This window comes from Lithobates pipiens, unplaced genomic scaffold (assembly GCF_037356315.1).
Source record: "Lithobates pipiens isolate NorthernLeopardFrog02 unplaced genomic scaffold, aLitPip1_a1.2 Scaffold_3, whole genome shotgun sequence".
Classification (NCBI taxonomy): Eukaryota; Metazoa; Chordata; class Amphibia; order Anura; family Ranidae; genus Lithobates; species Lithobates pipiens.
Window position 1 is genome coordinate 26,139,637 of NW_027507790.1, and position 27,299 is coordinate 26,166,935.

Genomic DNA, 27,299 nt, shown 5'->3' on the forward strand with positions numbered 1-27,299 from the left:
CATAGGAGTTATAAAATTATGAGCAAAACAATAATTTTCAGGAGGTAAATTGACAAAGCAACTTAAACAGGTATTTTTGCTATGCTTCGTTTAGGGCATTTAGAAATAACCGCGTAGTTCTCATGCAAATAACAAATCTGTTAACTGCAGTAGAATACCCATTTTTTTTAATTCCCCGAGTTTTTGTCTGAAGATCTGTCTAATCTACTGAAAGTTACCAAATTCATTAAGGTCATTGTGATTTATGAGTACAATTAGTAAATTCTCCTTATTTGTGAATATGTTTGTTCATCACTACTAACAAACACATCACTAAGATGAAAATAACACAGAGGTGTTTTCGATAAGATACGGGCATATTCACTTGGAATACCAATTTATGAGCAATTGAGATTAAAAAATACAGTGATTGCAGCTTCATCAAATTTACCAAGATAAGTAAACATTCACTTTTTCAATTGAAAATCCTTTACTACCTTAGTGTGTCAACCCCAATGACTTCAGTGACTGTTTTAAGTTAATTTTGGTAATGTTGTAGTATTAGTTACATAATTTACCAGTGTTTATATTGGACATATTTTTTGTTTTTGCACTGTTTTGTTCAAAAAGAACAGTTTTTACTTTTTCTGTCCTCTTCTTAGCCCTTGTACACACGGTCGGAGATTTCGACAACCAAATCCATCGGATTTTGTCCGACGGATCTTGTCCGAAACTGTTGCATACACACGATCAGACAAAGTTGTCAGAAAATCCGATCTTTCAGAACGTGATGACGTAATTTCGTTACGTTCACGCTAGTAGCCAATAGCTTTGATGTAGGAATTTGATCTGAGCATGCGTGGCACTTTGTCCGATCGGAATTCTCTACACATGATCGGAGTATGTCCGATCAGAGCATTTTGTCCAAAAATATTTCCGGCAAGTTGGAAAATTTGGTCCGACGGATATTCCGACGGAAACAGTCCGATGCAGACCACACACAGTCAGAATATCCGACAAAACACTCTGATCGGACACATTCCGTCTGAATCTCCGATTGTGTGCACAAGGGCTTTAAAGGAGCATTTCTCACATGTAGTTACATGGTTAGGTTGAAAAAAGGCACAAAGTCATCAAGTTCAACCAACACACATTTTCTATTTCTGCCTAAAGTATCTTATAACCTAATCACACAAATCTCATATAATCTTTAACACATTAATGTTATTTTTAAAGTCTTTTTATAATTGCAACTTGCATTAAATTAATTTTGAATTATCCTCCATGTAAGGTCCTTTTTCAGGCACTTCCTGTTATAAGGTTAGAATGCTATGTTTGTGCTTCCCAACTGTACTCCTACCTTGTCTCCTTGCTATGCAGACTTCTTATGGAGGATACAAGAGGTTGTTTTAGCACACATTACGCAGGCATGGTCCATTGTTGTTACCATCAGGAAACTCACCCAAAAAAATGCTATGCAGATATTTCAAGAATGCATTAATGTAAACTGAAAGTGGTTGTACAGAGGCTGCAGGAGATAAGGAGCACAGATATAACAAATGATGAATAAAAAGGTGAAAATGGGAAAAAATATTTGATTTTTTTTGTTATAAACAGGGCTTTAGCAAACTGCATTTTATCCAGTCAGCTTTTACATATACAGTACATTTAGAGAACACTTTTTTTCACTTTCTTTTTGTGTCTGTTCTGCATACCCAACAAGAAAAAGATTGGCTAATGGTTTCTCACATGATATATAGCATACCTTGCTTACACTGAGCATTTTATTATAGTGGCTGGCTGTATTAATTACTGGAAATAGAAGGCGGCACATTGTTTCTATATATGAAATTTAAAGCAACTGTGTTGTGAAATTAATGTAAAAAAATGAACTAGGTATAATGAGTAGCACAAGGTTAAAGATTTTGTTCAGGGCATAAATGGGAAAATTCTGTTGGCCACTGAACCAGAATTGTTGATGCCTGAGCCAATTTGTGTATCTGTCACAGAAAGGTACATGACTCTGTCAGTGCTGACTGTTGATTGACAGTGCACGGGAGTGGAATCTGTCCACTGCCATGTGCTGTCAATCAATAGTCAGGCGGACCTTTTGGGGAGCTAGTCTTTCAGTTCCCCATCATATTTAGCCCACCCATTTACACAAGTAATTTTGCCAAATGTGGGAAACACCATATTTTAGTAACAACATCACCACTTTCCCCAACTCCTTTGATTAGATTTGGCTTTCAGCTAGGGAATCTCACAGCCAATAGCTGAATGAGGCCAGAGGTAGAGCCCTGTGCAGGAAGTTTTTGTTCTGTTGTATGGTCTTATGGCTGCACCATCTTTAATGCATCCTTTAGGGTGTGCCCCCCAAATATCTTGTTTGTCTGTGCAGGAAGTTGTCACATTCATTACAGCTTCTCAGTACAGACATGCCCCACTCTGAGCTCTAGCATACCTACAAACGCCAGTTCAGAGGTGGTCTTAAATACCACCAGTTTCTTAATCTACAAACGGGTGATGAATCTTTAAGAATATGCCTCTACCATAGCAACAGGTTCTTAAAGTGGCAGCAGTAGAAGTATCCATGTAAAATTGTCGCTTGTGTCGGTAATGTTACTGACACTGGTACAAATGCTTGCCTGATTTAGGCACAGGTAGTTCTCTAATAAACTACTGCCAGAAAAGTGCCTTTAAGTCTTTATCATTATTAAAGGACATTACTTACCTTCACTGTGCTGTGTGCTTTGTTCTGCTGTGTTCTCGTTTAGCAGAAAATGTTCTGTTTTAGAAGCTGGTAATACAAAATTTTCCATGAATAGAGGATATGTAGATGATTGAAAGTTTTCCCACCTCCATGCATAGATCATGTTTCATTCATAGAAACTGCAATACTGGCTTATATTATTAAAGGAGCTGGGCAGAAAGGTCCTGAGTTCTATTAACCTCCTCTGTACTAAAAGATTATAGCAGTGGGCATGGGGGGCATTGGAGGAGGAAGATTTCTGCTAAACAAGGACAAAGCAATGCAATGTCACATCTTACTGAAGGCCAGTTATGTCTCTTGTGTGCATTCTTTCTTTTTAAAGTAAACTTAGGCTTTAATTTCCTGACACATGATTAAAGCGGTATTTCATCCAAAAATTGAACTTCCGCTTTAAGGGAAGGTGACCCCCATTTTTGGGGGGGCTCTCTTTTTAGAGGGTTCCAGCTCCCACTTCCTCCCAGGGCACAGTGGCATTGGAAGTAAGTTCACCTCTTCCCCCTCCCTCTCATCAATCATCTGGGACATGTCATTGGTGCCAGAGGATTGCCTGACCAGTTACAGCGCACTGTGCGGCTCGCGCATTTGCAGTGCATGCCTAGCTCTGAAGCCACAGCCCGGCACTCACAGTTACAATGCGGACGCCACAGAGTGGAAGGGGAGATGAGCTGGGCTTTATTCCCCTGCATTGCTGGACCCTGGGACAGGTAAGTGTCAGATTATTAAAAGTCAGCAGCTGCAGTATTTGTAGCTGCTGACTTTTAATTTTTTTTTTTTTTATAAACGTCATCATGCAATTTTATTGATCTGTTGATCTCATGACAATATGGTCCAAGTATCAAGGAGTGGGTTATGCAATCCTTTGATCAAAATTTGGCCATAAAATTGAAAAAGCTAATGCTGAAACATACTATTTTTATTATTAGAGACAGGGCTGAATGATTTTTGAATTTTTAAATATCGTTTAAAGAAAGAAACAGAAAAACAGGAGAAATATTTACAGAAAAAGATATTACAAAGATAATCGATGGCAACAGTAAAATAAATGGGAATTAAGATGAAGTCATTATCTGATCTGTGGTTCTGACAGAGTTCAATTCGATATGATAAGTCCAATTCTGACAGTCACTGGCCTTCAGAGTGACTCTAAAGCCCGATACACACTATCAGATTTTCTGCTGATTTTTGTCTTCAGATTTACCAAAACCATATAATATGAGGTCAAATCTTAGGAGTTTCAATTTGTATGCAATCAGACAGGCCCTTCTACTACATGGTTTTGGTAAATCTGAAGACAAAAATCAGCAGAAAATCTGATAGTGTGTATGGGGCTTTAGCATGCATGCGTCATTTTTATGAAGAATCAAGAGCTCTCAAGTTGCAGATGCAACCAGCTTTTCAGATCCATTAAGAGGGTATTAGCAGAAATAACACAGCCAATCAAAGGATATGAAGGATGGAAGGTAGAAGTGCATGTTACAGTCTGATAACCAGTATATTTTTGCATATCATGAAATCACTGTTTGATATAAACTAACTAAGATTACTGATGAGGGAATCTGATTGGAAATGATTTAAGGACAATTTGGACGAACAAGCCTAAAACTAAGCAAATTGTGAACTTTATTGTGAACCTCATTTGAAGCAATTGTGAGGAGAATTTTTAAAATCAGTTCTCTCAATATTCAAGATTAATGGGCTAAGGGATGGTAAAACAAAGAACATAGGGAAAACCCAATCAAAATGAGTGTAATTTAAGTGCCACATCCCTAAATATAGACTAGCATCAAACAAATGGTATTGTCGTGGGACTTTTAAGGAACAGCATTAATTTACTGTTAAAAAAAAAACACTTTATTAGTTCATATTTGTTTAAAAAGACAGTATAAATTCTTATTGCACAACAAAGTTTTTTTTTATATATCATGATACAATACAAAGCTATAAAAAAAGCCCAACATTGACAATGTAGCTTGTTCACATATAATAGTCTTTACGGCTCAACATGTTTCTTGGACATTGTCCTCTTCATCAGGAGCCACTGATACAGACTTTATATATTATGCAATCTAAATGAGATAACAATTATCAGCAATCACATTTTAAACAATTAATAGGTGGTTATACCACCACCCATTGCACTACCATTCTCTCCCCTACATGTTCAAATGTACATGGGGGGAGGAGCAGAAGAGGCCAGACCAAACCCTCCCTCCTTCCTCTCCGCTCTCCAAAGGCTTGGGTTAGACATGTACAATTCGTTTTGTTCCGAATTTACAAATTTTTTGTTATTTGGTGATTCGGATATATCTGAATCTCCAAATTACAATATAAACAAATTTTACCAAATGCTCCAAATAACCTAACAAACTTCGTCCAAATTTCAGAAATTTGAACTGAAATTTGAATCAAATTTTACAGTGAACTCCAGTCGAATTCTAACTACACATATTGCTGAAAACAAAGACCGTGTGTGTTATTAGAGTACCATTTCAAAACAATTCTGTTTTTGTTAAGCCAAAGGTTATTTAAAGAGTCATTGTAATCATTTGATGAAGATTGTTCTTTTGTTTGTTCACTTTGCTGCATTCAAATCGAAAACAATATAACAAAATCCGTAAATTCGAACAAAATTAGAAAATTCCAAATACGAATTCAACGAATCAACCAAATTGAACAAAAAAAATAACTAGATTAACGAATCAAAACAAAACTAAATAAATGTTTTCATTATGCACATGTCTAGCTTGGGCATAATATTATAGAAATAATTGACAAAGCTTTAGCATGTAGTTCAAATGCCTATGTTAACCATAATAAAAAAAACGTAATTTACCTAATTTTTATGGCAAATAATTTATGCTTATGTTTCTATCATAGCGGAATGGTATTCATTTGTTCCAGAATAACGACATGCTATCAAGTCTCTATAAGGTGTAGATATACGTTAATGCAACTTAAAAAATTTTTTTTTCTTGCAGATGGTTTTAAATAGTTTAGAAGGGAAAATGGAAAGGGGGGACTTTACATTGTGGTTACCTTGTAGGAGTTGTGTCACAACATACCAAATGGTATAGCTGCAATCTGTAACTATCCAATGTTGTGATATACCTTAAAAGAAATAGGCGAAAGCCTAAAATTTAGCAATGTCCATAGTTAGTGATTCAAGTTTGGACTTTAAGCATGTAAGGAGTCTGTAAAATTAGATAAAAACAAAGAGAGGGGCGCCTCTGAGTATGTATCAAATTGACATTTGTTATAAAACAAGTCTCCACTCCCATGTAAAACTGCAACATAGCGTTCAGGTCCGTCTGTGGATAGGAAGGGAGTAGAAGGACTACAGGTCACAGCAGGTCCATATACTGTCAGCAGCACATCAAGTCCAGTGGAGAATGGAGATATGGTGAGGTACAGCAGCGACTCCTTCTTCTTTCAGTAATACACACCAAATTTCTCCAGGAGAGAATCAGCAGGGGGTTTCTGCGACCAGGTGTGGGTTCCAGGAAAGGGGTTGATGCTTACCCTAGTCGCCAGCTATCATGGTGTTAGTCCAGATCGCCCATACGGCTTCCGTTAGTTGGTAAAGCACAGCCGTGTATGGGAGTCGATACTTGTTTTAGAATAAATGTAAATTTGATACATACTCAGAGGCGCCCCTCTCCTTGTTTTCTTCTCAGCTTTTTTTGGACCTTGATTCTGGTCCTGTCGGTGGCAGCCCTGACAAACCTATATATGTGTATAACTACACAGATATCCATCCCTGCCCCCTTGGACTATTAGGAACTATATATTGAGGTATTGTTGCATTGCGCCTTTTTTACTTGTTTTATGTAAAATTAGATAAAGACATCTACAATGGCATAAGGACATGCCTATACTGTCTAACATGTCTAATTTAAATCCATTTTGAATTGGACATACCATTAGCAGCTTCGCTATTGGGAAAATGTAGCCAAAAATGAGTTCCCAGCCTAGAGAGGAAGAGGGAGAGACTTAGGGCAGGGTGCCATCCTACATATGAAGGGACACTAACTACACATGTGTCTGGAACCCACGTCACAGGGGACATGGCCGCCGGGGCCTGATGCGTCTGCACATGCGCTAGCACATGCCCGGACAGCATCCCACATCCCGGGATAAGGCCGATGCCCACAACAGCGGCACCTGGGTGCCAGAGGTGGGCCTGTCATTGGACAGGCCCAGAAACCACCACCTCCAGGGTGGTGTCCCATTCCCAGCAAGGGGATGAGTCCGTGACATTTTCAAGATCATTGGGCAAGGGCTAGTAAAACAAAGTACATAGGGAGCTGGGCACTGCCAGGTGGGACATATATCAATGCAAATAACTTTTTAAAGAATATCATTGCATGGGGAAGCCTTAACTGTTGTTTACAAAGGTGAATTTTCCATTATTATAATTACATGCTCCTGCCAGCTTGGTTTTTGTTATAGAAACTGGCATTGGGACTACCAAAATCAAACAACGGGTATGGGGAGCTAGGTAGTTCTCTGGGGAACATGTACCAATACAAGAAATAGTAAAAAAATACTGTTCAGCTTGGAGTAAAGGACAACGTAAAAAAAAGTACAATTACTTTAGATAACATGCTTGAGGATGCATTTCTTAGCTACCTTGTTATGTTTGTAAACAAAGCTACTGGAACTCCCCTCCAAATCCATACCAGACCCTTATCCTACATGTGGGTTTGATAAGAGGCATCCTCAAAAAAAAACTAAAAAACATTGGCATGGAGTTTCCCTCAAAAATCTATGCCAGACTCTTATTCTTGATGATGGTCTGGTATAGCTTTTAAAGTGTAACCCCACCAAAGAACAAGAGATACATGTGTGGCGACCACCCAAAATCCATACCAGACTCCTATACATGCATGTAGCCTGAACAACTAAGAAAGGATGTCAGTGAGTGTTTTTTTTCCTCCTGAACAATACCAGGCCACATTCCCTTTACAAGGGGAAGGTATCTTGACAGAGTAAACCCTCCTGGCAGAGCACATTCTCCCCATTTGGCCCAGTGGTTGTGGGGGTCTGCAAGGGGGACTTCAGAATATGGAAATTCCCCTTTAAAATAATAAAGGACCTTTAGAAATATCTGGTGTGTGTCGTTTTCTTTCTCATTGCCATGTTTGTGAATGTGTAATCAAGTATTTTATTTACCGCTCATTCACATGGGGAGCTGGTACGTGGGGAATCCTTATTTTAAAGGGGGCTCCCAGATCTGATATGTTCCAACTGTGGGGATGAGACCTTTGCCCGCATTAACATGGGAACAAGGTGTTTTGCTGGAGGGTCCTTGGTATAGGGTAAGCAGGGTACCCTTTCTATGTTGAGCACATGTGGTCTGGCATGGCTCGGGATGAGGGAGCATGCTCGCTACCCTGCCTTTTCCTGTCCATTCCGGTTTTATGGTCAGATAAAGGGCTAATACACTTTTATATTTAAGAACTTGGCAGCCAGCTTGGTGCTATTCCCCCTTTGTTTTATCAATCTATTTCCCCTGTTTGCCATTTTTTTGCATTAACCTCCCCGGGAGTATGATTATTTCAGATTTTAGGTGCTGAAAGCGGTACAAATATTTTGCATGAAAATTTGGCGTTTTATATTGTAGTCCTGTAATTCTTAGGAATAACTCACTTAAATCTGTCCAAACCAGAGTCTAGCAGACATCCCAGGTATAATAAAGTTTGAAAAATGAAATCATAAATTATAATATAATAAATAACTATAAATAATTATACCAAATAATAATATAACAATAATAACAATTATTCAATAATGTAATAAAATCAAAAACACTGAAGTTTGCTCAGTTGCAGAATTGTCACTGTCACGGATCTCCCCACAAATCGCTATCCCTCAACTCTGCGAGTGATTCCAATTTATTATTGCTGTTTCCTAGCGGGTCTAAAATAATTTTTGATGTAAAGGGACAGTTTTGGTTGCTATGGACAATCTCCAGTTTCCAGGCATAAAGAACAGTTTTTATATTATAAAATTGCATGCAGAGCACTGGGCAGAACACTAGGGACAAAGGGGATGTGAAATAATTACATGCAGCAATGTAATCTGTAAGATTACATTATACTGTATGTATACTGTGTGTTTTACTTTTTGAATTTGGCGCCTTTCTCCGTCCCCATGCGTCGCACCTCTCACAGGGCACGGAGCTTGGTTCCGTGATAGATCGAGCAGAGCACGGCTCGCTCGTACAGCAGGGGGACATCGCTGGATCCAGGGGACAAGGTAAGTAAACTCTCCCTGGATTCAGTGATGCGGTCCCGAGTCTGGCTTGGGGTTACCGCTAATGGTATAAAATCTCCACCCCGAGCCAGACTCGGGAATACCGCCAGGGGGGTTAAACCAGATGAGGAACCTTTCTTCTGAAATTATATTTCAAGCATAACAAGTCATATCTGTGTATATATGGTGTTGATTTAGTAAAACTGTAGCACCCAGAACCTGGTGCAGTTGTGCATGGTAGCTCCTAACTTCAGCTTATTAAATTAAGCTTTGACAAAGAAAAAACTGCAAGCTAATTGGTTTCTATGCACAGCTACACCAGATTTTGCACTCTCCAGTTTTAGTAAATCAACCCCCAATGACAGTGTTAGTCAATTGCTGCTTTGTGCAATACTATATTCAAATGTTTCTTTCCACATATGAGTACAATGCAGCAGTTTGCTCACTATAGCAACATTAATACTTGTTATCATTGAATTCTAGTTGACTAATTAACTACTAGATTTAAAGCCAACCTTAGCCACCTCCACTAAGAGAAAGCCCAAATTATGTTGAAGCACATTAAAGGGGCATGGCCTAAGAAAGAGACTGTGCCAGCTAGATCGCATAAAGTTCATGGTATGATCTTCCCTAGGGATGAGCTTCATGTTCGAGTCAAACCCATGTTCGACTCAAACATCGGCTGTTCACCCGTTCAGCGAATTTCGAACATTATGGGCCGTCCGCTCCAAATTCGAGTGGTGCATCGCGGCCCATAATTCACTACGTCATCGCAGTGCATTGCTGGCTGATGATTGGCCAAGCATGCACTATGACCCGTATGCTTGGCCAATCACAGCACGGTGGCTTTGGCCAATTATGGCTCAGGGGGTTTAGTACACGCCCCACACTATATAAGGCCACCTGCGCGGCGGCCTTGAACAGTGTGTTGTGTCGGCGGAGAGATAGATGGAGAGACAGTCATTTGAAGCTGTTGCAATTACAGTCAGTGCATTGTGCCACCTGCACAGTGTACACCTAAAGCTACCCCAATTGCTGGTGTTCTTCTGATCCTATACCACAGGCAGCTACTGCAGCAACTACAGTCGGTGTATTGTGCCACCTGCACAGTGTACACCTAAAGCTACCCCAATTGCTGTTGTTCTGCTGGTCCTGTACCACAGGCAGCTGTAGCAATTACAGTTGGTGTATTGTGCCACCTGCACGGTGTATACCTAAAGCCACCCCAATTGCTGGCGTTCTGCTGATCTTATCCGCATGCAGCTGTAGCAATTGCAGTCGGTGTATTGTGCCATCAGCACAGTGTGCACCTAAAGCTACCCCAATTGATGGTGTTCTGCTGATCCTATACCGCATGCAACTGCAGTAATTACAGTCAGTGTACTGTGTCATCTGCACAGTGTGCACGTAAAGCTACCGCAATTGCTGGTGTTCTGCTGATCCTATACCACAGGCAGCTACGGTAATTACAGTCGGTGTACTGTGTCATCTGCACAGTGTGCACTTAAAGCTACCCCAATTGCTGGTTTTCCCATAGTAATAATACTACAGGTAGGCAGTTGAGTCTGCTAGCTGCAGTATAATCAGTATATATGTCCCAGCTTTGTGCAGGTACATCTCCCTGCAGGCCATTAGTATGTCTGGAAGGCCAACAAGGAGAGGCAGACAGTCACAAGCCATTAAAAGGGGACAGGCAGGCTCTGTGTCTAGAGGCAACAGTGCTGGTCATGGACATGGTGCATCCTCATCAGCATGTGAAAATGGGACACGCTTGTCCTTATTTTCGGCAGCTGGATGTGTTGAGCTGCAAAATGCAGAAGACTTGGTAGAGTGGATGACCAAGACGTTCCCATCCTCCTCATCCTCTCTCACCCAGGCTCAGGGTACTGGCAAAGCAGCTGCCAACGCGGCCTCTTCCCTCATCTCAATGGCATCAGTCACTCCTTCCCTAGCCCCACCATGTCCTCCTGAGGAGTCCCCCGAACTGTTTGAGCACAGTGTTGGCCAGCATTTTGAAGGCTCTGATGATGATGCCCAGCTAGAGGAAGGCAGTAACGTGAGCCCAGAGAGAGGGGATGCCCAAGAAGGACAGCAATCTGGCAGTAATGTTCCCCCAGCTGCAGCATACTGCCGGGTTTGCTCCAGTGATGAGGAGGGAGGGGGTGATGAGGTCACTGACTCCACGGGGGTGCCTGATAGGAGAGAGGAGGAGGCACATCTCCAACAAGGCAGGATGCCCTCCAGAGGCCAGCTTAAGGGCAGCACACCGACTGCATCACACCGCAGAGCTCCACATGTGCAGGGCACTGCCTCTGCACGTTATTCCAAAAGTTCTTTGGTGTGGGCCTTTTTTGAGATGAGTGCATCAGATCGCACCATTGCTATTTGCAATATATGTCTCAAGTGTATCTCGCGTGGCCAAAACAGATACATATGTCGACCTGCCATGCAGTTCATTGGCAAGCAAACCTAAAAGACCCACACCAAAGAACAAAGCGGTCCTCTCCTTGCTCCTCATCATCTGGGATCTCCAACCCCACTATACCTTCAGTCCTCTCTGAAACCTGCACTGAGAGGAATGAAGGCGTAGACTTAGGTGTGTCACAGCCAAGTATTTGCGGGCAATCTGCCATCGGTACACCAACGTCCGATTGTAGCAGGCAAATTTCCCTGCCCCAGCTTCTGGACCGTCAAAATAAGTTCTCTCCCAGCCATCCACATGCCCAGCAGTTGAATGCTAGCTTGGCTAAATTACTAGCACTTCAACTGCTGTCTTTTCAGTTGGTAGACTCGGCCCCCTTCCGTGAGTTTGTGGAATGTGCGGTTCCTCAGTGGCTGGTTCCCAAACACCACTTTTTCTCACAGAAGGCGATTCCGGCTCTCTACCGGCATGTGGAAGGCAATGTCTTGGCCTCGCTGGACAGGGCGGTCAGCGGTAAGGTGCATATTACCGCTGACTCATGACCCAGCAGGCATGGACAGGGACGTTACCTATCTTTCATAACGCATCGGGTCACTCTTCTGGCAGCTGAGAAGGATGCAGGACAAGGTGCATTAGTGTTGGAGGTTGTTCCGCCACCATGCCTCCAAAATGCTACTACTGGTGATTGTGACACACCTCTCTCCTCCAACCCCTCCTCTTCTTCTTCCTCCATGGCCTCTTCCAGTGCTTTGTCCTCAGAACCAGTGGTGCTCCATAGGCGTTCAAGGGGCTACGCAAGTACTCAGGCAAAACGATGCCATGCCGTGCGTGCGCTGCTGTGCTTGAGGGAGAGGAGCCACACTGGGGCAGATATTCTGTCAGCTCTGCAGGGGCAGGCTGAGAGGTGGTTGATGCCACGCCAACTTAAGCCAGGAATGGTGGTTTGCGACAATGGCACCAACCTCCTCTCTGCCCTCCGACAGGCACAACTGACCCATGTGCCCTGTCTGGCTCACATCCTTAACTTGGTGGTGCAGCGGTTCTTGGGCAGGTACCCGGGCTTACAGGATGTCCTTAAGTAGGCCAGGAAAATCTGTGTGCAATTCTGCCAGTCATATAATGCCAGTGCTCGGCTGGCTGACCTCCAAAAGGAATTTAACCTGCCCAAGAACCTAATCTGTGACATGCCTACCAGGTGGAACTGAAAATTGGCAATGCTGCAGTGGCTGCACATGCAGCAGAGGGCCATCAATGAGTACCTGTGTGACTATGGCACCAGGACAGGGTCAGGGGAGCTTGGTTTTTTCCCCATGCCAGTGGGCCATGATCAGGGATGCATGCACTGTCCTGTCACCATTTGAGAAGGCCATGAGGATGGTGAACAGTGACAGTGCATGCATCAGTGACATTGTCCCTCTTGTCCACCTGTTGGAGCACACGCTGCATGGAATAATGGACAGGGCACTTGAGGCAGAAAAGAGGCAGGATGAGGAGGACTTCCTTGCCTTTCAAGGCCCCCTTTATCCAGACAGTGTTCCTGCTGGCCTGCCGATCACACAGGAAGAGGAGGAGGAGGAGGAGAAGGAGGATGGTGTCAGTATGGAGATGGAGTCTGGCACTCAGCACCAGCAGCAGTCTTTTAGGGCTCATTTACAGTCCCAAAAAACCCGTGGACTTGTATGTGGCTGGGAGGAGGTGGCTGCAGATCATGTCGTCCTTAGAGACCCAGAGGACTCCGGACCGAATGCCTCAGCTAAACTACACTGCATTGCCTTACTTATCCTGCAAAGCCTGCGGAAGGATCCTCGTAATTCATTGGATCAAGGAGAGGGATCATTACTGGCTGGCCACTCTCCTTGATCCACGGTACAAGGGTAAGGTTGCCGACCTTATCCTGCCGTCGCAGAGGGAGCAGAGCATGAGACATCTTTGGGAGGCCTTGCAGAATGCTCTGTGCAACACGTTCCCAGAGACTGGGAGGTTACAAATTCCTGGTCCTGGACAACGTGTTGCTGAGGCTTCGATCAGTCACAGAAGGAGCGGTGGAGAAGGTGGCCGTCTAAACTATGCCTTCAGACAATTTTTTAGTCCGCAGCCCCAAGGTATGATCGGTTCCAGCAACCATCGCCAGCGTCTGATTTACATGGTGCAAGAATACCTAGGGGCAAGATCAGACTTGGAAACCTTTCCCACCGAAAATCCTCTGGGTTACTGGGTCTTGAGGATGGATCACTGGCCAGAGCTTGCAAAGTATGCAATTGAACTTTCGGAATGCACATTCAGTTCTGCTGGTGGCTTTGTAACAGATCACAGGGTGCGCCTGTCCACTGACTCAGTTGATCGACTGACCTTCATAAAAATGAATCAGTCTTGGATCACCACCAACTACCAAGCACCTGAAGCTGATGTAACCGAATTTTTTTTTCTAAATGTCAGATCCCTTCAAGACTGCCTATGCTGATGCTGAGTTACTATCCTGTTATGCTGAGTGACTATCCTCTTCCTCCTCAATGATCCTGCTGATAGCTTGGAAGAACATTTTTGGTTCTGCACGCTGCCACCAGTGGCTAAGGCCCATTTTTTTTGCCCGTTTAAAAGGGGCATGTAATTACAATTTTTGATGCAATACTTTGCAGCAGGGCTCATTTCTGCACTCCAACTAGAGTATCTGTGAGGGGTTGGAGTATCGTGACACCAGCACCAGTGCTTAACCACTACAATACAGGGCACTTTCACCCCCTTCCTTCCCAGCCCAATTTTCAGCTTTCAGCGCTCTAGCGCTTTCAGTGACAATTGTGCGGTCATGCTACACTGTACCCAAATGAAATTGTTATCATTTTGTTCGCACAAATAGAGCTTTATTTTGGTGTTATTTATTCACGACTCCGTTTTTTTTTTTTTGCGATATAAGCGCAAAAATAGCGGAAATTTGGAAAAAAAAACAATATTTTCTTTTTTCTATTTGAAAAGAAATCCAATAAAATCAAATTTTGTCATAAATTTAAGCCAAAATGTATTCTGCTACATGTTTTTGGTAAAAAAAATTCCATTAAGTGTATAATAATTGGTTTGTGTGATCACGGACATATGTACGCAAATGATCATGTACATATGTGTGCAGGTGATCACGTACATATGTGTGCAGATAATCATTGGGACATGTGATTTTAGTGGGACATATGTGGGGGACATGTTTTTATTATTAGGGACATGTGTTTTTATTATTTGGGGACATGTATGTTTTGGGGACATGTGTGTTTTGGGGACATATGTGGGGACTGTGTTTGTACTGTGTGGTGTGTTGTGTGTTTACACTACACTGATGATCAGTGAGTAAAAAGCTGTAAAAAGCAGCCCATACTCACTGATCATCAGCCGGCTGCAGCGTTCTGCTCTCCTCTCCTCAGCGGTGACTTCCGTGTGAGGAGAGGAGAGCCGATTGCCTAGCAACCGGCTGTTTGTTTACATCACATGACGGCCGTGATTGGACACGGCCGTCATGTGATCAGGAGGGCCAATCACAGAGCCCTCCTGCCGATCTGAGATGTGCCGTGTCCGGGTGACACAAGCACATCGGGATCACGCCGCTGCGCGGGCGCGCGCGCGCGATCCCGCTACTCCTAAAGGACGTTCCTGAACGTCCTATCAGGAGTAGACGGCTCCCACCCGGCCGTATATATGCATTGGCCGGGTGGGAAGTGGTTAAGGCCCAATTTTTCAGCCTCTGTTTAACAGGGGCGTGTAATTACAATTTTTCTGCCCCTGCATGTAATTACAATTTTTGATATAATATTTCACAGCAGGGCCCGTTCCAGCGCCCACCAAGAGTAACTGTGAGGACTTACAGTGTTATGGCACCAGCACCACCACCAAAGGCCCAATTTTTCTACCACTGTTCAACAATGGCATGTAATTACAATTCTTGATATAATAGTTCACAGCAGGGCGTTCCAGCGCCCACCAAGAGTCACTTTGAGGGTTTACAGTGTTGTGGCAACACCAACACCTTAGGCCCAATTTTCTGAAGAGCATATGGGGCAGGCCCCTACTTTTAGACATCCAACTTACAAATATCTCCTACTTGTAAACGGAAGGAGACAACAGGAAATGAGATGAAATCTACCCCTAGGAAGGGAAATGCTCTCCTGTAAGAGTTGATGTGGGAAAAACGTGTCTCCTCTCTACTCCACTGATGCTTTATCCCAATCCTTGTTTTACTAAAAACCCAAAATTTTCAAAAAACATTGGTCATTGGGACAGAAAGTGAGGTGCACAAACGAAAAAAAAAATGTTACAGGGTTGATAACCCTTCCCTATATTTTCCAAAAAGCTTAAAAATTGATTTGTTTGACTGGAGCTACACTTTAAAAATGTACCAGTTCAAAATTACAAACAGATTCTACTTAACAACAAACCTACACAGTCCCTGTCTTGTTTGCACCGCCTGTATACTGCTGTTCTGATTATTCTCCTTAATATCCATACAAGACCCAAAGGGGCTGGAAATGGGGGGGGGGGGGTACCCATGCCATTTTTCTCAATGATTTTCATCCATATTGCCAGGGCTAGACATTACATTAAAACCACAAGCAGTTTTAAATTACTTTTTTTCCGTTAGAAATGTCATTTTGTGCAGAGACTGTTATAAACACTGGAGACACATGCCACTTCACAGGCATACTATAGACACCCCCCAGCACAATATTTAAAGGAATATTTCACTTTTTTTCACTTTAAGCGTCATTAAAATCAGTGCTCCCTAAAAAACTGCAGTTTTTAAAATTTTTCTTTGCATTGATACATTTCCCCTGGGGCAGGAGCTGGGTCCCCAAACCCTTTTTAGGACAATAACTTGCATATTAGCCTTTAAAATCAGCACTTTTGATTTCGAACATTCAAGTCCTATAGACTTTAACGGGGTTCTAAAGTTTGCACGAATTTGTGGTCCGTTCACAGTTTCTGGTGCGAACCGAACTGGGAGGTGTTCGGCTCATCCCTAATCTTGGTGTGGCTTTGCTCTTTACTTTTTTTTTATAGATGCACCATGTGCCTAAATTAGATATTGTTTCTGTTTGCATAATACCATACTACATTGAAGTAAAGCTGTCATAAACCATTGCAATTAAAACTGAACATATGGTTAAAAATGCATAAGCAGAATTTACCTTCAGGTAAAGTTGCATAGTTATCATGTAAAATCAGTATCACTACACCCACCCACACCCACCAAACACACACACATACACACACACTACAAACACACCACACACACTACACACACCCACCCACACACACCACACACACACTGCACACACCCACCCACACACACCACCCACACACCACCCACACACCTAAACACCACCCACACACCACCCACACACCCACACACCACATACACACCATACACACACACCCACACACCACACACACACCCACCTCCCACACACCACACACAGCCACACCACACCCACACCACACACACAAACCCACACACACCCACACACACACCTCACACACCCACACACCACCCACACACCAACACACCCCCACACACACACACCACACACACACAAGATGACGGACACATTTTCAACAAGCAGCACGGAAGAAAGCCCGGAACCACATATTTCCGTATCAAGGAGGATATTTAAGGCCACAAACATGACATTTGAAGAAATGGTGGACATCTTGAGAAAGGAGGATTATGATGGCAAAAATGGTCCCTATCCCCAACCCAATTTGCGGAAGGACAAAATAATGTCTTCAATTGGGAGCACTCTGGAGAAGAAATTTGGTGTTCGAAGGGCTAAATATCAACTGAGGAAGCGCTGGTCTGATATAAAATCGAGTGAGCTGGATCAGTACAGAAGAATTTAAATGGCGCTTAAAAAAAGTAAGTACTTGTCGTTTGCTCTTATGTTAATACTTAACTTGATCATTTGTAAATATCGTTTGTATAGTCAAATGTATGTAAATTTTCAGATACTACATACGGCGTTTAATAAAAATCGTTCGTTTGTCATAAAGAAATTCTCTGTATTTAGCTGGTACAAGGTTATATTTATTATATTATTATTTATTATATTTTTATTATTGTTAGGATAAATTGTATTGTCAGACTCAGTTTAGGATATTGTTGTGTAGATGTCTTTAGAGCTACAAATTTTTTAGAACTTTATTCAGTGTAATGTAAGGAGAGGACACCACAGCTGTTTCAACAACTGGACTCGGAAGCACTAGTGTAGTGTGGGACACCATAGAACATTTTTAGGGTAACCCACGCAGGGTCTCCAGGGGATGATTCGGGTGTCTCCATCTGTGAAACTTCGCCAAACGATGTAAAGTATTGCAGTTTGGTTAAAAGAGAATTCTAATGATGTCTTCAATTAGGATCTTGCAACAAACAGCTACTAATTGGACACCACTTTGAACCAATGTTTCAGATTCCTATTTCTGTACTCAAATATCACTGTGCTTAAAAGTATACCTTTTGTTTCATTCTCATAGGGGAACAGAGACTCAGACATGAGTCAGAGCATCCCAGGACCCCCCGACCTCAACAGCCTGATTGGGCAGTTAGCCCAAGCCCACATGAGGATGTGGAGGAAGAAAAGGTGGTGGAAGTGGATGAAATATGCACCCCACCAAGTGAGTGTCTGACAACCCAGCTTAAGGTAATCAATTAATGGCTGCATATTTTGTTGCCAAGTACTGCAACGTGGCGACTAGCCTCTACTCCGGAGTGATGGCTTGCCGCATGCAGGTATCCTGCCTGCTGATATAACAGGTCAGCAAAGCCAGCATATGGTGAAAAACGGGGTCCGTCATCCTGAGATAATTCCTGAAATCCTCAGGATTATTCTCACGGATCTCACAGAGCAAAGGCATATGTGAGAATTGATGCAGCCAATTCTTCGTCCAAGAACTCCTCCTCGCCCTGTTCATGGACTGGGCTCAGGTCAAAGTATTAACCCTAACACCAAGCCCCCATACAGCACAAACTCGAGAACGAGTACGTCCACGCTCCATGGCTTCAAAACGGTCGGCTGGTCAAACAAACTTAACTGAACGCACTGAAGAACAGCAAGGCCTATGAAGAACGACCTGAAAAACAGGAACCAGAGAACCAGAAGTGCCTGCAAAGAGGTACAAACTGATCCACACGCACTGAAAAGCAGATACAAACCTCACAAGAACAGACTGAACCTCAGAAAATGATCAAATTAAGCTGAATTCTAAAAAGCGCGAATCGTCTCTAACCAAACTTCTACTAACACGAGATACACATGAGATTAGCAGAAGGAGCCCAAAGGGTGCTGTACTGGGTCTTGGACTTCCTTTTTCTAGTCACGTCGTACATGCTGTATGTCATAGCGTTAGAAACCGCTGGACTTTTGGAGTGTTCATGTGTGGCCAAGTCTGTTCCCTTGAAAGTCCGGCGAACCTCGGCTGGAAAGTCTGGCGGATTGTTTGCCGGATCAAGTCCGCCAGATAATCCGATCGTGTGTATGTGGTATTACTAGTCATACTCCTGCCAGCTGCCGAGCTTGCCTATTAGCCAGTTGGCCAGTAATAACAGAGGTTTACAGATGGAGGGTAGTAGGTGTAAGTTCAAACTTTTATAAGAAAAGTCACATTTTTACACATTACATCATATTTAAATTACCTTCAAAATAATTCACATATTATTATTATTATTATTATTATTATTATTATTACCTGTACTTATATAGCGCCTTTATTTACACAGTACTTTACATTAGACTCGTGCATGATGGAAAATTTTGTTTTGGTTTGTTTCCATTCATAAAATTCATAATTTTGTTACATTCGTTCTGTTACGTTAATTTATTTTTGGATATGTCTTTATTTCTGTAGACTATAGATATTTGTTATAACTAATCGAGTCTTGTTATTGTATAATTGTTGCATTTTCGGAAAATGTGTAATTTATGTATGTATATATATTCGTGACAACAATTTGTATTTCAGAAAGTCATTTGTTTATTGAATCTATTAACACACACAATGACAATATCTCTTCTCCTATGCTCAAATACAATACAACTCCCTTCTCACTCATTTCTCAGGAATGCACTTTGCCAGTAATCCAATCTCCAGCACAAAATGAATCAGCTGATTGGGCTGTTATGCCCTGTACACACGATAGGATTTTCCGTCAACAAATGTTGGATGTGAACTTGTTGTCGGAAAGTCCGACCATGTGTATGCGCCATAGAACATTTGTTGTCTGAATTTGCGCCAACAAATGTTTGAGAGCAGGTTCCCAAATTTTCTGATAACAAAATTTGTTGTTGGAAATTCCGAGCGTGTGTACACAATTCTGACGCACAAAAGTCCATGCATGCTCGGAATCAAGCAGAAGAGCCGCACTGGCTATTGAACTTAATTTTTCTCGGCTTGCCGTACATGTTGTACATCACCGCACTCTTGACGTTCGGAATTTCCGACAACATTTGTGTGACCATGTGTATGCAAGACAAGTTTGAGCCAACATCCTTCGGAAAAAAATCCATGGTTTTGTTGTTGAAAAATCCTATTATATGTATGAGATGACCTTTTGTTTCATTAGACCTTTAACAAATTATCAAATAATGCCAAATTCATGCATTATTTTTGTTATAATTTCTTTCGTTAATTGAAATTCATAATTTTTTTCTTAGAACATTTGAATGCATCTGAAAAAAATTGCACATATCTACTTTACATATATATATATATATATATATATATATATATATATATATATATATATATATATGTAGGAAGGCCAGTATGGTGGCCTGAATTTATGGGAGGAGCCCGGAGGGTATTTAACCAGCCCGCTCGCCTGTGGTCTTTGTCGGTTTCCGGTGCGCGGCACTACGTCACTAGGCCGACGGCTCGTGTTTCGTTTCCATTCTGACAAACGTCTCTCTCGTGGTTTTCTTTCCCGTTCGTTTTGTACAACGTCGCCGGCTCTGTACAACGTCGCCAGCTCGACTGCCGCAGGTAAGGGTCTCGATTGACCTTCCTGTACTATTTTTAGTGTCGTTAAAACCTGAAATATCGAATCGTTCGTTATGATACCGGTTGTTATCACTCAATACGCTCTAATTTTGCAGCGCCCTTCATTTCACGGGCGTCATTTCGGTAGATATTGCTGGTAGGAAAAAAACTGCACTGTTTTAGTACTTGTTATATAGTCTCGTTACCGTGTTCCACAGTCAAAATCGTTGCCAGTCGTGTCTCACGGCACAACGACTCGTACCTCTGCCATAGCTGGCTCACGTAGGTCATTTCATCATTTCACTCATTTCAGTCACGCACGGCGCTCCGATTCGAATCCAGTTGCATCCGCTAAATGCGCCGTTTCGTTCTGGTGTGCCCCTACTTGCTCGGCCTCATTTCGGTACATGCTCCAGAGCCCGCTCGTTGTTAAAACGACCCGGGTCTCTGTCATGGGAGTCATTTCACCTCACCTATTACGTTCGAATCGAAACCAGTCGCTTTTCTCAAAACGCACAGGTTCGATCGACGTGTCCCAGTTGCGTTGGCCTCATTTCGGTACATGCTCTAGAGCCCGTTCGTTGACGGTCGCAGGTTGCGTCCTCTCCGATTCGTAGCTCTATCATGGGAAACATTTCATTGTCACATAGTACGTTCAGTTCGAATCCGGTCGCATCCCCGTGCATCGATTCGTCCGGACGGCCCCAAGTATTTTTCGGCCTCATTTCAGTACATGCTCCAGAGTCCCGTTCGTTGTCAGTCGCAATCGCGGCACGACCGGTTCGGGCCTCTGTCATGGCAAACTTTTGTCACTCATTTCACTGTCACCTACCGCACTCCGATTCGAATCTAGTCGCATCTATGATGCACCGATTCGTTCCGATGTGCCCCAGTTGTTACGGCCTCATTTCAGTACATGCTCCAGAGTCAGGATTCATTGTTGGTTGCAGGTTTCGGTTCTCTGATTCATGTCTCTGTCATGGGAAATCGGTTCACTGTCACGTATCACGCTTCCAATACGAATCCAGTCGCATCGTGCGCTAATTCGTCTCGGCGCGCCCCAGGTATTTCAGCCACATTTCAGTACATGCTCCAGAGCGTACACGGTTAACGGTCAGTCGCAACAGCGGCATGATCGATTCGTGCCTCTGTCATGGCAATCAAATTAATTTCGCCGCCACGTACCGCACTCCGTTTCGAATCCGGTTGCATACGTAATGCACCGATTCGTTACGGTGTGCCCCAGTGCTTTAACCTAATTTCAGTGCATACTCCAGGGTCCGGTTCCTCATCAGTCGCAGTCGCGGCACGATTGACTTATGCCTCTGTCATAACACATATTTCATTAATTTGACCGTCATATACCGGGCCCCGATTCGAGTCAGTCGCATCCGTGAGGCACCGATTTGTTCCGGTGTACTCCAATTGTTTTGTTCCGAATTGGCTCGGTCGCATTTCGTTACATGCTCCACAGTTCATCTCATCACTTTTCGTCTGAAACGTCGGTTATCGCAATCAGCCTATGTCACAGCAAACATTTCACTCATTCACTGCACACTCTTGTCACTTGAGTCTAATCCACTCATACCAACAATACATTGGTTCGCACCCGTCATGTCAGCATTACAGGTATCGTTCGCATGTTGCCTGTCATTCCTCCAAGTCTGACACTCACTATAGATCGATCCTTCGTGTTTCGAATTTCAGCCAAGGGTCTCGATTCGTTCGTTAAAACCTTCACCTCACTACTACTCCCCCTGATAGTCGCACAATCCAATGCATCTTGGTTTCCTTTCATACATCTTACGATCGGTTCCTATCAGGATTTGTTACATATAGTTACAAAGATTCGTGTCAGTTTCATTTTCATACACGCTACAACCCGTTTCAATTCCAGTCGCCCCAGCGGCAAATTGATTCGCACCGGGTTCATCCCGTACTCTCCACAGTCTCTTATATATTAGATTAAATTCATACACTCTAAAACGGGTTTTGTCAGATTAATTTCATGCGATCGGCTCATATAAGATTCGGTTTGTTCGACCGATTCATATCGGATTCATTCCATACACATCCAAGAAACAACTTCTTGCAAATCACTGCTAGCACGCACCCAAGCATACGCTCCCTGCAATCATTGCAACAATGTTTCCAGGCACAGACTTCTTGTAGTCGTTGCAAGCACGCGTTCAAGCATGGACGTCTTGCAATCGTTGCAAACACGCATCCAAGCATAGACTTCTTGCAATCGTTGCAAGTACGCATCCAAGCATAGACTTCTTGCAATCGTTGCAAGCACGCATCCAAGCATAGACTTCTTGCAATCGTTGCAAGCACGCATCCAAGCATAGACTTCTTGCAATCATTGCAAGCATGCATCCAAGTATAGACTTCTTGCAATCATTGCAAGCACGCATCCAAGTATAGACTTCTTGCAATCGTTGCAAGCACGCATACAAGCATAGACTTCTTGCAATCGTTGCAAACACGCATTCGAGCATAGACTTCTTGCAATCGTTGCAAGCACGCATTCGAGCATAGACCTCTTGCAATCATGGCAAACACGCATTCAAGCATGGACCTCTTGCAATCATTGCAAACACTCATTCAAGCATAGAACTCTTGCAATCATTGCAAGCAGATGTCCAGGCACAAGCTTATTGCAATCATTGCTAGCAGGCAGTTCTGGCTAGCTCAATAGATTGCTTTAGGAAAGCCTGGATACTTTCCTAAATGTACATTATATAACGGGGTACTTATGTTTATAGGTAAAGTTGATCCAGGGAAAAATCCGATTGCCTCTCGAGGGATCAGGAAGGAATTTTTTCCCCTGCAAATTGGACTATGCTCTGCTGGGGTTTTTTGCCTTCCTCTGGATCAGCTGTGGGTGTAGAATTGGGTATGTTGGGTTGTGCGATACTTTGTTTATTTGATTTGTGGTTGGACTGGATGGACTTCTGTCTTTTTCGACCTGGCTACCCATGTATCCTACCATAACTCCTTGCTATCGTTGCAAGCACGCATCCTGGCATAACTCCTTACAATCGTTGCAGGCTCGCATCCTGGCATAACTCTTTGCAATCGTTGCAAGCACCTATCCTGGCATGACTCCTTACAACTATGGCAAGCACGCATCCTGGGGAACTCCTTGCAATCGTTGCAGGCACGCATCCTAGCATAACATCTTGCAATCGTTGCAAGCACGCATCTTGGCATAACAGCTAAGCAATCATTGCAGGCACGCATCCTGGCATAAACTTCTTACAATCATGGCAAGCACGTATCCTGGTGTAACTCCTTGCAATCGTGGCAGGCACGCGTCCTAGCATAACATCTTGCAATCGTTGCAAGCACGCATCTTGGCATTACATCTTGCAATCGCTGCAAGCACGCATCCAAACACACGTTCGAGCACAACTCCTGCAGTCTTCGCAAAGCACATGCGGTAACACGAATTTCTCAGAGTCACTACGAACACATCTCCAGTGACAAACTCCCGTGCCATTGTCGCAAGCACATGTTTAAACACAACTTTTGCAATCGTGCCAAGGCTCGCGACTTAGCATAACTTCTTGCAATCATTCTTTTGCTAGCACATTCTCAGTGGCCCACAAACTGGTTTTCAGCAGCACTTAATTGGCCACTTGTCTTCTGTGGCTTTTCTTACAAGCCATTCACCGTTCCCTGTCTGTCATCTCTCCCTTAGGACAGTTGAGTTCAACTTCCGTCCTGCACCAGGATCGTGTTGACACACGCAACTGGCTTCTTCTTGTTACACAGTCAGGCTATACCTAGCCAGCGTTCAGCATTTCTTATCCTTACAGGACCCGGAGAGCCATCTGTCTTTACGGCCCATACAGTAAGATCCCCACTACGAGGCATCTAGAGGCATCAGCCCATAGCCAACGGCATACACTCGCCCATCACATCTGCCATCTTTAGGGACACATAAAATCCTCGCACATTCCCCAGTCTAGTCATCCAAGCGGCCATCTACCGGGCCCTTTGTGGTTTTCACGGCCTACCCAGTTTATCTTTAGTAGCACTGGCAGCCAAGTTCTACACAGACACCACCTGACGAATGGTCAAAATCTACAATACGGGCCATCCCCCAGGGTCAATCTTTATGTCACGCCTCCTGGTCTCCCTCTCACGGACGCAGGACCCCTCTTAGATCCTTAATTTAGATGCCGTAGCATTAGCAGTCCTATCTATGTCGGAAGGTTCCTTACTGCATGGATTAGTATAGCGATGTTTATACCATCTACGATGCCCTGTCACCCCTGGTAGTGACGGATGCCGCAGCCTCCACAGGCTTCGCTGCAATTTTTGGCCACCACTGGCTTACAGAACCATGGCATCAGGGATACTCCTAAACCCCGGGTTTACTTGGACTTCCTCCCTCTTCAAGCTATACCCGGTCATGACAGCCTCTCGACTCTGGGGTCATGTCAAGACAGGACAGGCCATGGCTTTCACCACCGACAACTGGGCCCAGGTTGATCTTGTTGATGAAGCTAGGTCAGGACCGCTCTCGGTTAGGTCCTTCTACGCAGCCTACACCTCGACCCCGGTCCATACCGTGGTCACTCTTTAGTATTTGAGCACCCTTGGCAGCATGTTGGCCTGGGTCCCAAGTCACGTCATTGAGAGACTAAGCAGTTGGAACCCTGCCTACCTCGCCCAGTACATCCCCAATCCTCGTGTGGAAATGGCACAAGCATTCACCAAACTCGCTCATCTAATTAAGCTAAAACGAATAAAACTACACCCCTACCTGAATGTTTTTGCCCCCTTATTTTGGTATACCGACCATCAGACCAGGGCACACTTCAGGTCCATTTCATGTTGTTAATCTTATGGTAAAGTCTATTGGTTCATATCCGTATCGGCCATAGGGCTTCGACCATAAATATATATATATATATATATATATATATATATATATATATAGTACATTCACATCAGTCCTTGCCCTCAAGGAGCTTACTTACAACTATGTCTCCCTCCTAATTCACATTCATACATACACATACTAGGACCAATTTAGACAGGGGCCAACTAGCCTACTAGAATATCTTTGGAGTGTTAGGAAACCGGAACAACCAGAGGAAACCCACAGAGATGCATGTTTTCATTAAATGTAAATATTATCTTTATAAAAGTCTGGTAAACTACATGTATCATTTTGGACTAATGACAACTGGAGAAATTTGTGGGCTGCCATAACCTTCACTTTAATGTATTCACAAATAGGTTGAGTACATATTAACAATAATTCTAATTGTACATTATACATTGTTTGAACTCTGTTTCTTAAAATGGAGAAGCGTTTTCTTATAATCGTCTTCCATTCTTTATTTTTTTTTAGATCATGCCTAATTTGGTAATCCTATAGAAAATGTATTCAGAAAACATAACTGCATCTGTAACTGATTTTCTACTGCTTGGATTTAAGAATCTCCACACATTTCAGATTCTTATTTTTATTCTATTTTTTGTCATTTACATATTCACATTATCTGGTAATCTTTTGATTATTTTGTTGGTAGCAAGCAATGCTCACCTACAAACGCCAATGTATTTTTTACTTAGTAATCTATCCTTATCCGAAGTTGTTTTTACAACAAATATTGTTCCCAACATGCTACAGAACTTATTATCACAAGATGGATCCATATCTTTCTCAAGATGCTTAACTCAATATTATGTTTTTAGTTCTACTGCTACAGCTGAATGTTTACTTCTTGCAATCATGTCTTATGACCGATATCTGGCAATATGCAGCCCATTGCATTATGCTTCACTAATTAATTTCCAAGTCTGCAGCCAATATGCCACATGGGCATGGCTAACTGGTTTTACGATATCAGCGATAACTCTTATCCTGTTATGTGAATCAGATTTTTGTGGCCCCAATATGATAGACAATTTTTTCTGTGATCTCACGCCTCTCATAGAGCTGTCATGTTCAGACACATTCATAATAGAAGTTGAATCATTTTTATTTGCAACACTAGTGACATTACTCCCATTTGTTTTTATTATTGTAACATACATTTTTATACTGTATAATATTATCAACATCCCATCACCAACAGGTAGAAAGAAGGCTTTTTCTACCTGTAGTTCTCATCTTGCTGTTGTGTCAACCTATTACGGAACACTCATCACCATGTATGTAGCACCATCAAGACAGCAAATATTTAATATTAGTAAGGCACTATCATTACTTTATACTGTAGTAACCCCACTTCTAAATCCCATTGTATACAGCCTTCGGAATCAGGAAATCCACAATGCATTAACTATACTTTTAAAAAGAATAAAACATGTTGCAAAAACTTTAGTTTAATTACATAACAACTTTTGATCGTTATACTTAATGATACTGCAGTAATTTTAAAATATAAATATGGTTCTTGGACTATCCTACTGGAAATGCAACTGCATTTTTTTTTATGTCAATAAGAGTTTTTAAACTGCAGTAACATTTGTTTTAATAGTAAGATGGAGCATTTAATATTTGCCATAAATAAATAAACAGTGGGCCTTATTTTCAAACGAAAACGTGAGTACACCTTTGCATCGATTACCATGCTCCCACAAATCGCACGGATGTGCATGCACACAGAATTTTGTGATGAGATGTGCTATTGTATGTATGCTCCAGCATCTGAGCATATAACATATAGCTAAATCTAAAATGAAAATATGAATTTTGTAAAGGTTTTGGGTCTACCCAACCTCTAAGCCCTTGTACACACGGTCGGAGAATCTGTCGGAATGAGTCTTATCGGACCGTGTCGTCAAAAAATCCGACTGTGTGTGGTATGCATCGGACTGATTCCGTCCGAATCTCCG

The 27,299-nt window shown here is 42.7% G+C and overlaps 1 protein-coding gene across 1 annotated transcript; it reads left to right on the forward strand.

Moving 5' to 3' along the window:
* On the forward strand, positions 1–27,299 carry LOC143940235 (olfactory receptor 11L1-like). The gene is made up of 2 exons (XM_077461407.1): positions 1–70; positions 25,807–27,299. Exon 2 carries the CDS (start codon positions 25,837–25,839, stop codon positions 26,788–26,790), a length of 954 nt encoding a protein of 317 aa, XP_077317533.1. The 5' UTR covers positions 1–70; positions 25,807–25,836; the 3' UTR covers positions 26,791–27,299.

Coding starts and splice junctions, on each gene's coding strand:
- LOC143940235 (XM_077461407.1), top strand. CDS start 25,837: ATGTATTCAGAAAACATAACTGCATCTGTAACTGATTTTCTACTGCTT.